Source organism: Amblyraja radiata, chromosome 4 (genome assembly GCF_010909765.2).
Source record: "Amblyraja radiata isolate CabotCenter1 chromosome 4, sAmbRad1.1.pri, whole genome shotgun sequence".
NCBI classification, from domain to species: Eukaryota; Metazoa; Chordata; class Chondrichthyes; order Rajiformes; family Rajidae; genus Amblyraja; species Amblyraja radiata.
In genome coordinates this window covers 78,309,711-78,321,847 of record NC_045959.1, presented here as the reverse complement: position 1 = coordinate 78,321,847, position 12,137 = coordinate 78,309,711, and the positions used below count along the sequence as shown (strand labels likewise).

At 46.0% G+C, this 12,137-nt stretch overlaps 1 protein-coding gene across 4 annotated transcripts in view; it reads right to left on the bottom strand.

Moving 5' to 3' along the window:
• Positions 1-12,137, bottom strand: part of nkain3 (sodium/potassium transporting ATPase interacting 3) — a 492,740-nt gene that overhangs the window by 263,040 nt on the left and 217,563 nt on the right. For all 4 annotated transcript variants that reach the window (XM_033019791.1, XM_033019790.1, XM_033019792.1 and 1 more), the window contains exon 2: positions 2,924-3,061. In XM_033019791.1, the coding sequence (XP_032875682.1) occupies positions 2,924-3,061 (138 nt within the window). The remainder of the gene's footprint in view (positions 1-2,923; positions 3,062-12,137) is intronic.

The following is a 12,137-nucleotide window of genomic DNA, read 5'->3' as shown; positions in this document are numbered from 1 at the left end:
AACAGAAGAAATGCAATCTGTGTGCAAGTCTCAGTAATGAGAATATCCTTGTGTACAATGGCATTACCTACATGCTAAAGCATTCCTGTGAATCCCAAGGCTTGGAAAAGGGCGGGGGGTTGTTGTGGACAATGGCTACTACCTTTGAATTTTACACACTAACAAAATGTGAACAAGGGGTGATTGGAAATCATACAGGTGCTTCCCAGGTCACATAGGATTCCATTCTGGTGAACTACTTTGAAATTTACAAATACAGTGCCGAAACAGGCTCTTTGGCCCACTGAGTCTGCGCCGACCAGCGATCACTACCACTCTTCTACACACTAGGGACAATTAATATTGTTACCAAAGACAACTAACCTACAAACCTGTACGTCTTTGAAGTGTGGGAGGAAACTGAAGCACCCGGTGAAAACCCACACGGTCACAGTCAGGACATTAGTGAACCAGATGAGTTTTTAATGACAATTTAGTAGTTTTGCGTTTCATTATGATTTTTCTTTAATTTCTAAGTTTATCTAATTACTTGAAATTCCCGGATTCTACAGTGAGTTTCACCATCATGTGTCTGGGTTAATGGATATAAAGTCTAGTTGCCAGTTTAGTGACTCAACTGCCTGTCCTTTCTGTCATTTGATTGCTTTACTAAGCAGCAATATAAAGACTCATTTGCTGACACTACACCTGAATGAGTTTGGAATATTGCTACTGGGGATATACAAAGCAGCTGAAGCCAGCAGAGTTTGATGTTGTGGAGTGAAAACGTGAAATAGGTCTTTTAATAGCTGGCTTCCCCAGTGAGATCCTACATGGTTTTGAAAGGTTCAGGGTGAGGAAATGTTAGTGTTTATATTTTGGATCAGTGCAATGTGTTTTATTTGCACTTGCTGTGGGTATGTAGAAAATATGTCTCTTTTTGTGAGTACTAACCCATGACAAGCAGACAAGTTTCTATACATCATGGGTGCCTTTTGGAGTAATTTGTATCTGAAAATAGATGTGACATTCTAGTTTCTTGATCGTGGGATTTAGTTTTAAGAAGTTGAAACATTCAAGGACTAGAGGTCATAGCCTCAGAATTAAAGGACGTTCTTTTAGGAAGGAGATGAGGAGAGATTTCTTTAGTCAAAGGGTGGTGAATCTGTGGAATTCTTTGCCATAGAAGGCTGTGGAGGCTGTGAGTGGATATTGTAAAGGCAGAGATAGATAGATTCTTGATTAGTACTGGTGTCAGTGGTTATGGAGAGAAGGCAGGAGAATGGGGTTAGGAGAGAGGGATAGATCGGCCATGATTGAATGGCAGAGTAGACTTGATGGGCGGAAAGGCCTAATTCTACATGTGAATGATGAAAGAGATGGATTTCAAGAAGGGCTTTAATGGCAGAGTGGTAGTAAAGTGGAGAGGTTTTGAAAGGGAATTTTTGAGCTTTGGAGTTAAATCCAGGGAACAGATAAAATCAGGAAGCCAAAGATGCACGAAACACAGGTAGTTAAAAGCATTATCGGGCTGGAGAATCTTCAGAGGTAGGGAATGACTGGAAAGACTTGGTTTAGTTTAGAGATACAGTGCAGAAACAGGTCTGGCCGCACTGACCAGCGATCCCCGCACACTAACATTATCCTGCACACACTAGGGACAATTTACTTTTATACCAAGCTAATTAACCTACGAGCCTGTATGTCTTTGGAGTGTGGGAGGAAACTGAAAATCTCAGAGAAAACCTACGTGGTCACGAGGAGAAGGTATAAACTCCGTACACACAGCACCTATAGTTGGGATCGAACGCGGGACTCTGGCGCTGAAGTACTGTATGGCAGCAACTCTACCGTTGCATCACCATGCTGCCAAATTTGAGAATTTCACAACGGAATCATTGCTTAACTCAGAGCTTAAGCCACATTACATGCACATAGGTGGTGGGTGATTTAGACCACAGGTGACCATAGGCCTACCCTCTCCCATCAGGTAAGAGGTACAGAAGTGTGAAAACGCACACCTTCAGATTCAGGGATAGTTTCTTCCCAGCAGTTAACAGGCAACTAAATCATCCTACCAACAACTAGAGAGCAGGCCTGAGCTATTATCTACCTCATTGGAGACCCTCAGACTACCTTTAGTCAGACTTCAATGGACTTTATCTTGTGCTAAACATTATTCTCTTTATCATGTATCTGTGCACCGTGGATGGCTCAATTGTAATCATGTATAGTATTTCTGCTGACTGGTTAGCATGTTACAAAAGCTCTTCACGATACCTTGAGTTTACAGAAGGTGGAGTGAGGAAGGCAGGCCAGGACTACATTGGGATGGTCAAACTAAAGGTTTGATGCGGTTTCAGGAGCAGATAGGTTGAAGCAGTAGGTTATGTAACAAAGTAATGTTATGTGGGTGGAAATCTTAACAAAGGCATGAATTTATGGTCTATAACTCGTTTTGGGATCAAGTATGACAACAAAGTGAAAAATATCTGGTTTAATTTCAGGCAGGGAGCAAGGCTGGTGTTTGTGGCTTGGGAACATAGATTCACACTGAGGGCTGTGGATTAAGTGTTCATCACTGGCCTTTGTATATCAAGCATAAAACATCATAGAATTGGATCATTAACCCCAAATTTATTGCTGGCATCTTGTATAACCTTTCTAACGCAGGCATAAAATATAATTTCTTTCTTTTCAATCAATTAATGGAAACAAAAGAACACATGTTTACAGTGCAATGGTGCAAGCCCAAACTAATTGTGTTTGGCATTGGCAAGTTAATTCCGTTTTTCATTTTATCACCCTTTTCTTATTAAAGGCCAGATAATCCTTGCCCATCACTAGCTTCCCTCCTACACGTGACTCTGTTCGCAATAATATAATTTGCCAGAAGATGATTGGGCATTTTATCTACATTAATGCAAAAAATGTGACAACTTACCACCACAATATAGCGAGGTCTGTATTGAATTGTTCCAAACAGTCCCAGAATGATAATAATTATATGAAGGAAGTTGGCCAGTATTGGTGCCCACTGGTAACCCAAAAAATCAAAGATCTGTCTCTCCAATGCTGCCAGCTAGAAGAAAAGACAAAAAAATAACTTTTTAGTAGTTGATTAATGCACGTACACAACTCAATTTATGATTGGCATCTACAAATGCAATTGACTCAAGCTTAAAATACCAGATATTTTAGATCAAATTAAAAGCTCAAAAGGCATACAATATAATTTTCTATGAAAATTCCCTTTAGGATCGTGAATTAATCAGAAACATTCTTGCATCTGGCTTTCAGGGCAATCCAGGTTTCAAGCATCTAGGCCAATTTTCAGAAACTGATAGGGGCAATGGAGTGGTGCAGCGGGTTGAGCTGCTGCCACACAGCACCATAGACCCAGGTTCGATCCCGATCTCGGATGGCTGTCTGTGAAATTTTCACGTTCTCCCTGTGACCGTGCTCCAGTTTCATCACATAACCCCAAGACGTGCTGGTTCATCAATTAATCGGTCTCTGTAAATTGTCCCAGGTGTGTAGGGAGTGGATACAAAAGTGGGAAAACATAGAACTAGTGTTCACAGGTGATCGATGGTCGGCACTGACTCGGTGCACTGAAGGGCTTGTTTCAATGTTGTATCTTTCAATCAATCATTATCGTGGAAGCAGACCCAGCTCAACAAAACTGCAACTTCTGAGAAACAATCAATTCATGGCAGACCTTTTTACTGCCAAATGAGCAGGTTTAAACACATTGATTTTTAAAAAAAGTTATTGCTTTTTGTGAGAAAATAATGTTAGAAATGCTGTTGATTACTTTGGTTTATGCACATTGTACACAAGGCACAAGCAGATGATGAAAACTCGGTGGGGGGAGGATGAAGACTATTCAATTTCTTCAGGGAATGGGGATTCCCCTCTCCCCAAGATGAGGTGTTCCATACCAAGACATCCGAGATGTCCTCATTCTTTAGGGTACGGGGGTTCCCTTCTCCCATCATAGATGAGGCACTCACTCATGTCTCCTCGGTACCCCGCAGCTCCGTCCTTGCTCCCCCTCCCCCTAGCCGCAACAGAGACAGAGTCCCCCTAGTCCTTACCTTCCACCCCATCAGCCATCGAATACAACACATAATCCTCCAAAATTTCCGCCACGGGATCCCACCTCTAGACATTTTCCCATCTCCACCCCTTTCCACATTCTGCAGAGACCGTTCCCTCCGCAATCCCTGGTTAACTCATCCTTTCCCACCCAAACCATCCCCTCCCCAGGTACCGCATAAGATGCAACACCTGTCGCTATACTTCCTCCCTCGACTCTGTCCAGGGACCCTGACAATCCTTTCAGGTTAGGCAGAAGTTCACTTGCACCTCCTCCAACCTCATCTACTGTATCTGTTGTTCAAGATGTGGACTCTTATACGTCGGCGAGACCAAACGTAGACTGGGTGATCGTTTCGCAGAACACCCTCACTCAGCCCGCCTGAACCTACCTGACCTCCCAGTTGTCGGATACTTTAATTCTCCTTCCTATTCCTACATAGAACCTTCTGTCCTCGGTCTCCTCCATTGTCAGAGTGAGGCTAAATGCAAATTGGAGAAACAGCATCTCATATTTCACTTGAGCAACTTTCAGCCCAGTGGTATGAATATTGATTTTTCTCACTTCAGGCATTCCCTCTCTCTCTATCCCTCCCCCACCCGTCATTTTCACCCTACAAACAACGAACAATGGCCTGTTTTCTTTATCATCATTACTTTTTTGCATATCTTTTATTCATTGGTCTTTATTTCTCCACATCATTGTCTATATCTCTCGTTTCCCTTATCCCTAACTAGTCTCAAGAAGGGTCTCGACCCGAAACGTCACCCATACCTTCTCTCCAGAGAAGCTGCCTGTCCCAGAGTTACTCCAACCTTTTGTGTCTATCTTTGGTTTAAACCAGCATCTCCAGTTCCTTCCTACACTGTACATTTACCCGATTTATTCATCTCATGATATTGTACACAGCAGGGATAAAATAAAATAAAAGTGGTTTAGTTTAGTTTACAGTTTAGTTTAGAGATCCTGCACAAACCATGTCCTTTGGCCGACCGAGTCCATGCTGACCAGCAATCCCTGCACACTAACGCTATTCTGTGCACACTAGGGACAATTTACAATTTTATCAAGCCAATTAACCTACAAACCTCAACATTTTTGGGGTGTGGGAGGAAATTGGAGCTCCCGGAAAACCCCCACAGGTCACGGGGAGAACGTACAAACTCCATACAGACCGGTGATCAGGATAGAACCTGGATCTCTGGCTGTAATTCAGCAACTCTACCGCTGCGCCACCATGCCGTTCCAGATAGTTCTGATCGTGATCCAATGGCTGTACGGTGATGCAGCCAGTAGGGCTGCAGTCTCATAGCTCCTGTAACCAGATCCAATCCTAACATCTGGTGCTGTCATTGTGGAGTCTTTGTGCCGTTCCCAAGGATGCTCTGGTTTCCTCTCCCATCCCCCAAAATGTTATGGTTGTCAGGTTAATCAGCTACTATACAATTCCCCTACAGTGTAATGAGTTGTAGAATCTGGGGAGAGTTGATGGGAGTATGGAGAGAATAAGATGGGATAAGATAAGACTAGTCTAATAATGGATGCTTGAGGCTTAGTGGGGACTCCTTGGGTTCCTCTCTCTTTAATTTATGCTACAAAGTGTGTATTTGTGGACCTGATAGTAATGCTTTCTCACAGTTCTCCGAACCAGATTTTATCAGAGTTAAGTTATTTCTAGGTGGGCTACTGAGCTTAAAGGAGCAAAGAGGTATTGGTCCCTGTCCTAGACAGAGTTCTTAATTTCAGTGAAAAGGACAATGGAAAAGATAATGCTTCGCTACTGATTATATCCAGCAATCAATAGTTTTTATATTCATTCACAGGGCACCAGGACCAATTGCAAGGCCAGCTTTTATCATCCATTTTAATTAAACTCCATAATCAAGCAGATAGTGGCGCACTTGTCTGTAATACAACTGAATGTCTTACCAGAAGGCTTGGTTAGGAGTAAACTACATTGTGCAGGAAGGAACTACAGATGCTGGGTTACACCGAAGATAGACACAAAATGCTGGAAAAACTCAGCGGGACAAGCAACATCTCTGTAAACCACATTATAATTTACACTGTAATTATACCGTACAACACTAATAATTACACAGTAAACATCAATGTAAACTACAATGTTGTAGGTTTGGAGTAACATGTAGAATGGACTAGATAATTACAGCAGACCCTCCCAAGGCCACGCTGTTTCGGGTTGGGCCCCTTCTTCAAATATCATCTGCCGATTTCTCTCCACAGATGTTGTCTGACCTCCTGAGTTTTTTTGCTGAGGAAAACACATCCTGTTTGCTCTGAAGACTCAGACAACCTGCACCAAGCAACTCGAAACAAACTATGCAGAATCCTCCAAAATGGCAGAATAAGCTAAGCAATGTTAGCATCCTCTTCCAGGCTAACATCCGCAACATTGAGGTTCTGATTATGGAGATGAAGAACCTCAATGCCAATCATCATCAATATTGAGATCCTTAACCAGCTCCTAACACCAGTCACCTGAAACCTATACTTCCTTTGAATGCTGAGGAAGTTCTGCATGTCCCCTACAACTCTCACCAACACCTACAGATACGCCGTAGAAAGCATTTTATTGGGATGCATCACATCATGGTTTGGAAACAGCTCCATCCAACTCCGCAAGAAATTGCAGAGAATTGTCATGCAGCCCAGTCCATCACACAAACCAACCTCCCTTCCATTGAATCCATTTACATTTCTCACTGCCTCGGCAAGGCCCCAAAAACATAATCAAGGATGAGTTTCACTCTCTCTTCTCCCCTCTCCCATTAGGCAAGAGGTATAGAATCTGCCCAGAGAGTTTACTTCCACTGTTGTGACTGCAGCCTATGTTCCTCCGTAATAATGCTAAGCTTGCAATGAACTGCATACTGCCATTAGCAAACAAGAGACTCACAACCACGAGGCAGCCTTCATTGTTGCGGGTGACTTCAATCACTCCAACTTGAAGACTGTACTCCCCCAATTCCACCAACATGTCTCCTTCGCCACTAGAGAAGAAAAGATACTGGACAAAGTTTACACAAACATGGCTGAAGCCTACAAAGCCATACCCCTCCCCCACCTTGGACAGTCTGATCACCTCTCATTGTTCCTGCTCCTAAAGTACTCTCCACTCATCAGACGTGTTAAACCCACAGTGAGGACAGTTAAAGTTTGGTCAGAGGGAGCGGACCCCACACTTCAGCATTGTTTTGGAAACACTGACTGGAATGTGTTTGCAGCTCAGGCCACCCTTGACTCCCACACGGACATTGACTCATATACCTCCTCCGTTTTGGACTTTATCAACTCCACCATTAACAGTGTCACCTCCCTCAAATGGATTACCACATTCCCGAATCAGAAGCCATGGATGAACAGAGAGGTCAGGCTACTGCTAATGGCACGGGCACCGCTTTCAGGTCAGGTGATGCTCGAGCCATCCAGGGCTAACCTGAAGAGGGGCATCAAGAAGGCCAAGCAAAGGTCAAAGGTTGATTTATTGTCACATACACCTAGATGTAGTGAAATTCTTTTTGCCAATGCAGCACATAAAAAAGGAATACAAACATAACAATAATAAATAGCTTTAACATAAAAAAACATCCCCCCACAATGGTTCCCATTATGGGGGAAGGCACAAAGTCCAGTCCCATCCCCAATGTCCACCCATAGTCGGGCCTATTGAGGCCTCCACAGTTGCCTCTACGGAGGCCCGATGTTCCAGGCCGTCCTCGCCGGGTGATGATGTTCCGGCGTCGGGAGAGTCCTCTCAGCGGCATGGGAACCCTGGAACGGCCGCCTCCCTACTCGAGACCGTGGCTTCCGGAGCCGACAAGGCCGCGCCGAATGGAGCTCAACTGGCGATCTCGTCGCGAGATCCCAGGCTCCCGATGTAAGTTCAGCGCCGCCGCCCGCAGCTCTGCGATGTTTTTAACGCCGGTCCCAGCTCACCGGAGTTCCAGCGCGGCGACTCAGGCAAGGCACCGCCCGCCCCGCAATGGCGCTCCAGCACTGCACCGCCGTCCTCAGACCCGCAGCTCCACCGCCGCCGCTGCCGATGCCGCCGCCGCCGATGCCGAGGCTCCGGGCGGTCCCCTCGCTCCTCGGACCCGCAGCTCCGCAGCCGCCGCCAATGCAGAGGCTCCGGGCGGTCCCCTCAGGAAATGCCGCTCCAGGCCCGCTGGTAGGCCGCGAGGACGGGTCGAAAGTGCAGCCCGGAGAAAAGCTGCATCTCCGACCAGGTAGGGACCCTGAAAATTAGTTTCCCCCTTCCCCCCCCCCCCTCCCCACACATAAAAAAGCTAGAACTCCTTAAAAACAAAACACTAAACTAAAAATAAGAAAAAAGAAATGAAAAACAGACAGCTGCAGGCTAGGCAGCCATACCCCCTACAGGTCGGCGCCAATGCAGCGCCATACCCCCTACAGGTCAGCGCACAGCTTCAAGCTAAGGATCGAGGAGCACTTCAATAACAACTCCGACCCCCGACGCATGTGGCAAGGCATCCAGGCCATCATGGACTATAAACCCACGAAGACCACCCCCACATCCAGCGACGCCTCCTTCCTTGAGGAATTTAACCACTTTTATGGCCGCTTCGACAAGGACAATCAAGAGACAGCCATCAAGGGTGTGCTCCCTGCTGATCACCAGCCCCTCACACTCACCCCCATCGACGTGTATGCGGCACTGAGTAGGATTAATGCACGTAAGGCTGCTGGCCCTGACGGCATCCCCCGGCACGTCCTCAGGGCCTGTGCTGCGCAGCTGACAGACATCTGGACTGACATCTTCAACCTGTCACTTGCCCAAGCAGTTGTCCCCATGTGCCTTAAAACCACCTCCATCATGCCGATGCCAAAACACTCCACTGCGGCGAGCCTCAACGACTTCCGCCCAGTTGCACTTACTCCCATCATCACTAAGTGCTTCGAGAGGCTGGTCCTGGCACACCTCAAAGGCTGCCTACCTCCCACACTGGACCCCTATCAGTTCACCTACCGCAAGAACAGGAGTACGGAGGATGCCATCTCAACGGCACTTCACTCCACTCTCTCCCACCTCGACAACCGAGACACCTACGTAAAAATGCTGTTCATCAATTATAGCTCAGCATTCAACACCATTATACCCTCTAAACTGATCACCAAACTCGGTGACCTGGGCATTGACCCCTCCCTCTGCAACTGGATACTGGACTTTCTAACCAACAGACCCCAGTCTGTTAGGTTAGACAAGCACACCTCTTCAACCCTCACCCTGAACACCGGCGTTCCACAGGGCTGTGTGCTGAGCCCCCTCCTCTACTCCCTCTTCACCTACGACTGCACACCTGTACATGGTACTAACACCATCATCAAGTATGTAGATGATACAACGGTGATTGGCCTCATCAGCAACAACGATGAGTCGGCCTATAGGGAGGAGGTCCAGCTCCGAGCAGCATGGTGCGCTGACAATAACCTGGCCCTTAACTCCAAGAAGACCAGGAGCTCATTGTGGACTACAGAAGGTTTGGGGTGGCACGCACGCCCCCATCCATATTAACGGGGCGGAGGTGGAGCATGTTTCCAGCTTCAGGTTTCTGGGGGTCAACTTCTCTGATGACCTCTCTTGGACCCACAATACCTCAACTCTGGTCAAGAAGGCTCACCAGCGTCTCTTCTTCCTGAGGAGACTGAAGAAGGTCCATCTGTCTCCTCAGATTCTGGTGAACCGCTGCGCCATCGAGAGCATCCTTACCAACTGTATCATAGTATGGTACGGCAACTGCTCTGTCTCTGACCGGAAAGCACTGCAGAGGGTGGTGAAAACTGCCCAACGCATCACCGGTTCCTCACTCCCCTCCATTGAGGCTGTCCAGAGCAAGCGATGTCTGCAAAGGGCGCGCAGCATCGTCAAGGACTGCTCCCACCCCAACCACAGACTGTTTACCCTCCTCCCATCTGGGAGGCGCTACAGGTCTCTCCATTCCTGGACCAGCAGGTTCAGGAACAGCTTCTCCCCTGCGGTTGTTACCCTACTTAACTCTACGCCTTGGTGATTGCCAGTCATCCCCCCCTTGGACACTCCTTCCCCCAGTGACTGATCTCTCCCCCCCCCCTCCCCCCCCCCCAAAAATTGCACTACTGCTACTGTATATACATATATATATATTTTACTGTTCCATTATTCTGTGTTCACACTTCTGGGTGAGATGCCAACTGCATTTCGTTGTCTCTGTACTTGTATACTGCACAATGACAATAAACGTTGAATCTGAATCTGAATCTGACTCTGAAGTGTGAAAACGCACACCTCCAGATTCAGGGGCACTTTCTTCCCAGCTGTTATCAAGCAACTGAACCAATCTATCATCAACTAGAGAGTGATCCTGAGCTGGTAATCTACTGCAAATTCTAGTGTTCAAGTTCAAGTGAGTTTATTGTCATGTGTCCCTGTATAGGACAATGAAATTCTTGCTTTGCTTAAGCACACAGAACATAGTAGGCATTTACTACAACACAGATAAGTGTGTCCATATACCATAATATAAATATATACACACATGAATAAACTGATAAAGTGCAAATAACAGAAAATGGGTTCATAATAATCAGAGTTTTGTCCGAGCCAGGATTAATAGCCTGATGGCTGTGGGGAAGTAGCTATTCCTGAACCTGGTTGTTGCAGTCTTCAGGCTCCTGTACCTTCTACCTGAAGGTAGCAGGGAGATGAGTGTGTGGCCAGGATGGTGTGGGTCTTTGATGATACTGCCAGCCTTTTTGAGGCAGCGACTGCGATAAATCCCCTCGATGGAAGGAAGGTCAGAGCCGATGATGGACTGGGCAGTGTTTACTACTTTTTGTAGTCTTTTCCTCTCCAGGGCGCTCAAATTGCCGAACCAAGCCACGATGCAACCGGTCAGCATGCTCTCTACTGTGCACTTGTAGAAGTTAGAGAGAGTCTTCCTTGACAAACCGACTCTCCGTAATCTTCTCAGGAAGTAGAGGCGCTGATGAGCTTTCTTGATAATTGCATTAGTGTTCTCGGACCAGGAAAGATCTTCAGAGATGTGCATGCCCAGGAATTTGAAGCTCTTGACCCTTTCAACCATCGACCCGTTGATATAAATGGGGCTGTGGGTTCCCATCCTCCTCCTTCCAAAGTCCACAATCAGTTCCTTGGTTTTGCTGGTGTTGAGGGCCAGGTTATTGCGCTGGCACCATATGCACAGTTGCTCGATCTCTCTTCTATACTCGGACTCATCCCCATCAGTGATACGTCCCACAACAGTGGTGTCGTCAGCGAACTTGATGATGGAGTTCGCACTGTGACTGGCTACGCAGTCATAAGTATGCATTGAAGGCTCTCGCACTAAATTTAATCAGACTTTACTGGAGTTTATCTTGCACTAAATGTTATTATCTTTACCATGTATCTGTACACTGTGGATGGCTCAATTGTGATCATGTATTGTCTTTCTGCCGACTAGTTAGCACGCAACAAAAGCTGCACCTCAGTACCCCGGTACACGTAACAATAAACTAAACTAAATAAGCTAAATGAGCACTCAAATGGAAACTCAAACATTGCAAATGATTTCTAGCTGAACTCAGAAAACACTCAAGGACATTGTCAAAGTCCCCTTGAAAAAAATAACATGCACATTAGTGTGTGGTAATTCATGACCTCTGATCACTCAAATTGCAGAAGGAAAGGAGCGTCAATGATGACACCAAACGCTTTGAGCTCATGTGCAAACAGTAGAAGGAGTGGGCAACACCTGAAAATACATTGACCTGCCCACATCACCTACCCCTTGTCCCACACGTGGCAGGCACTGGGGTCTCGCACAGTCTAACCAGTCTCCTCAGAACCAAAGAAGTGGAGTGGAAATAAGTCATCCTCAGCCCCGAGGGACTGCCTACAAGAGAAATGAGCAAGCATAAAAAATATCTTACTTTTTCCCTGGAGACTGAGAAACTATAAATAAATTGAGATCCATGCAGGAAAAATTGAATTTTTGAAATAAATTGAAATGAAATAAAAATATAATGCTGTTAAATT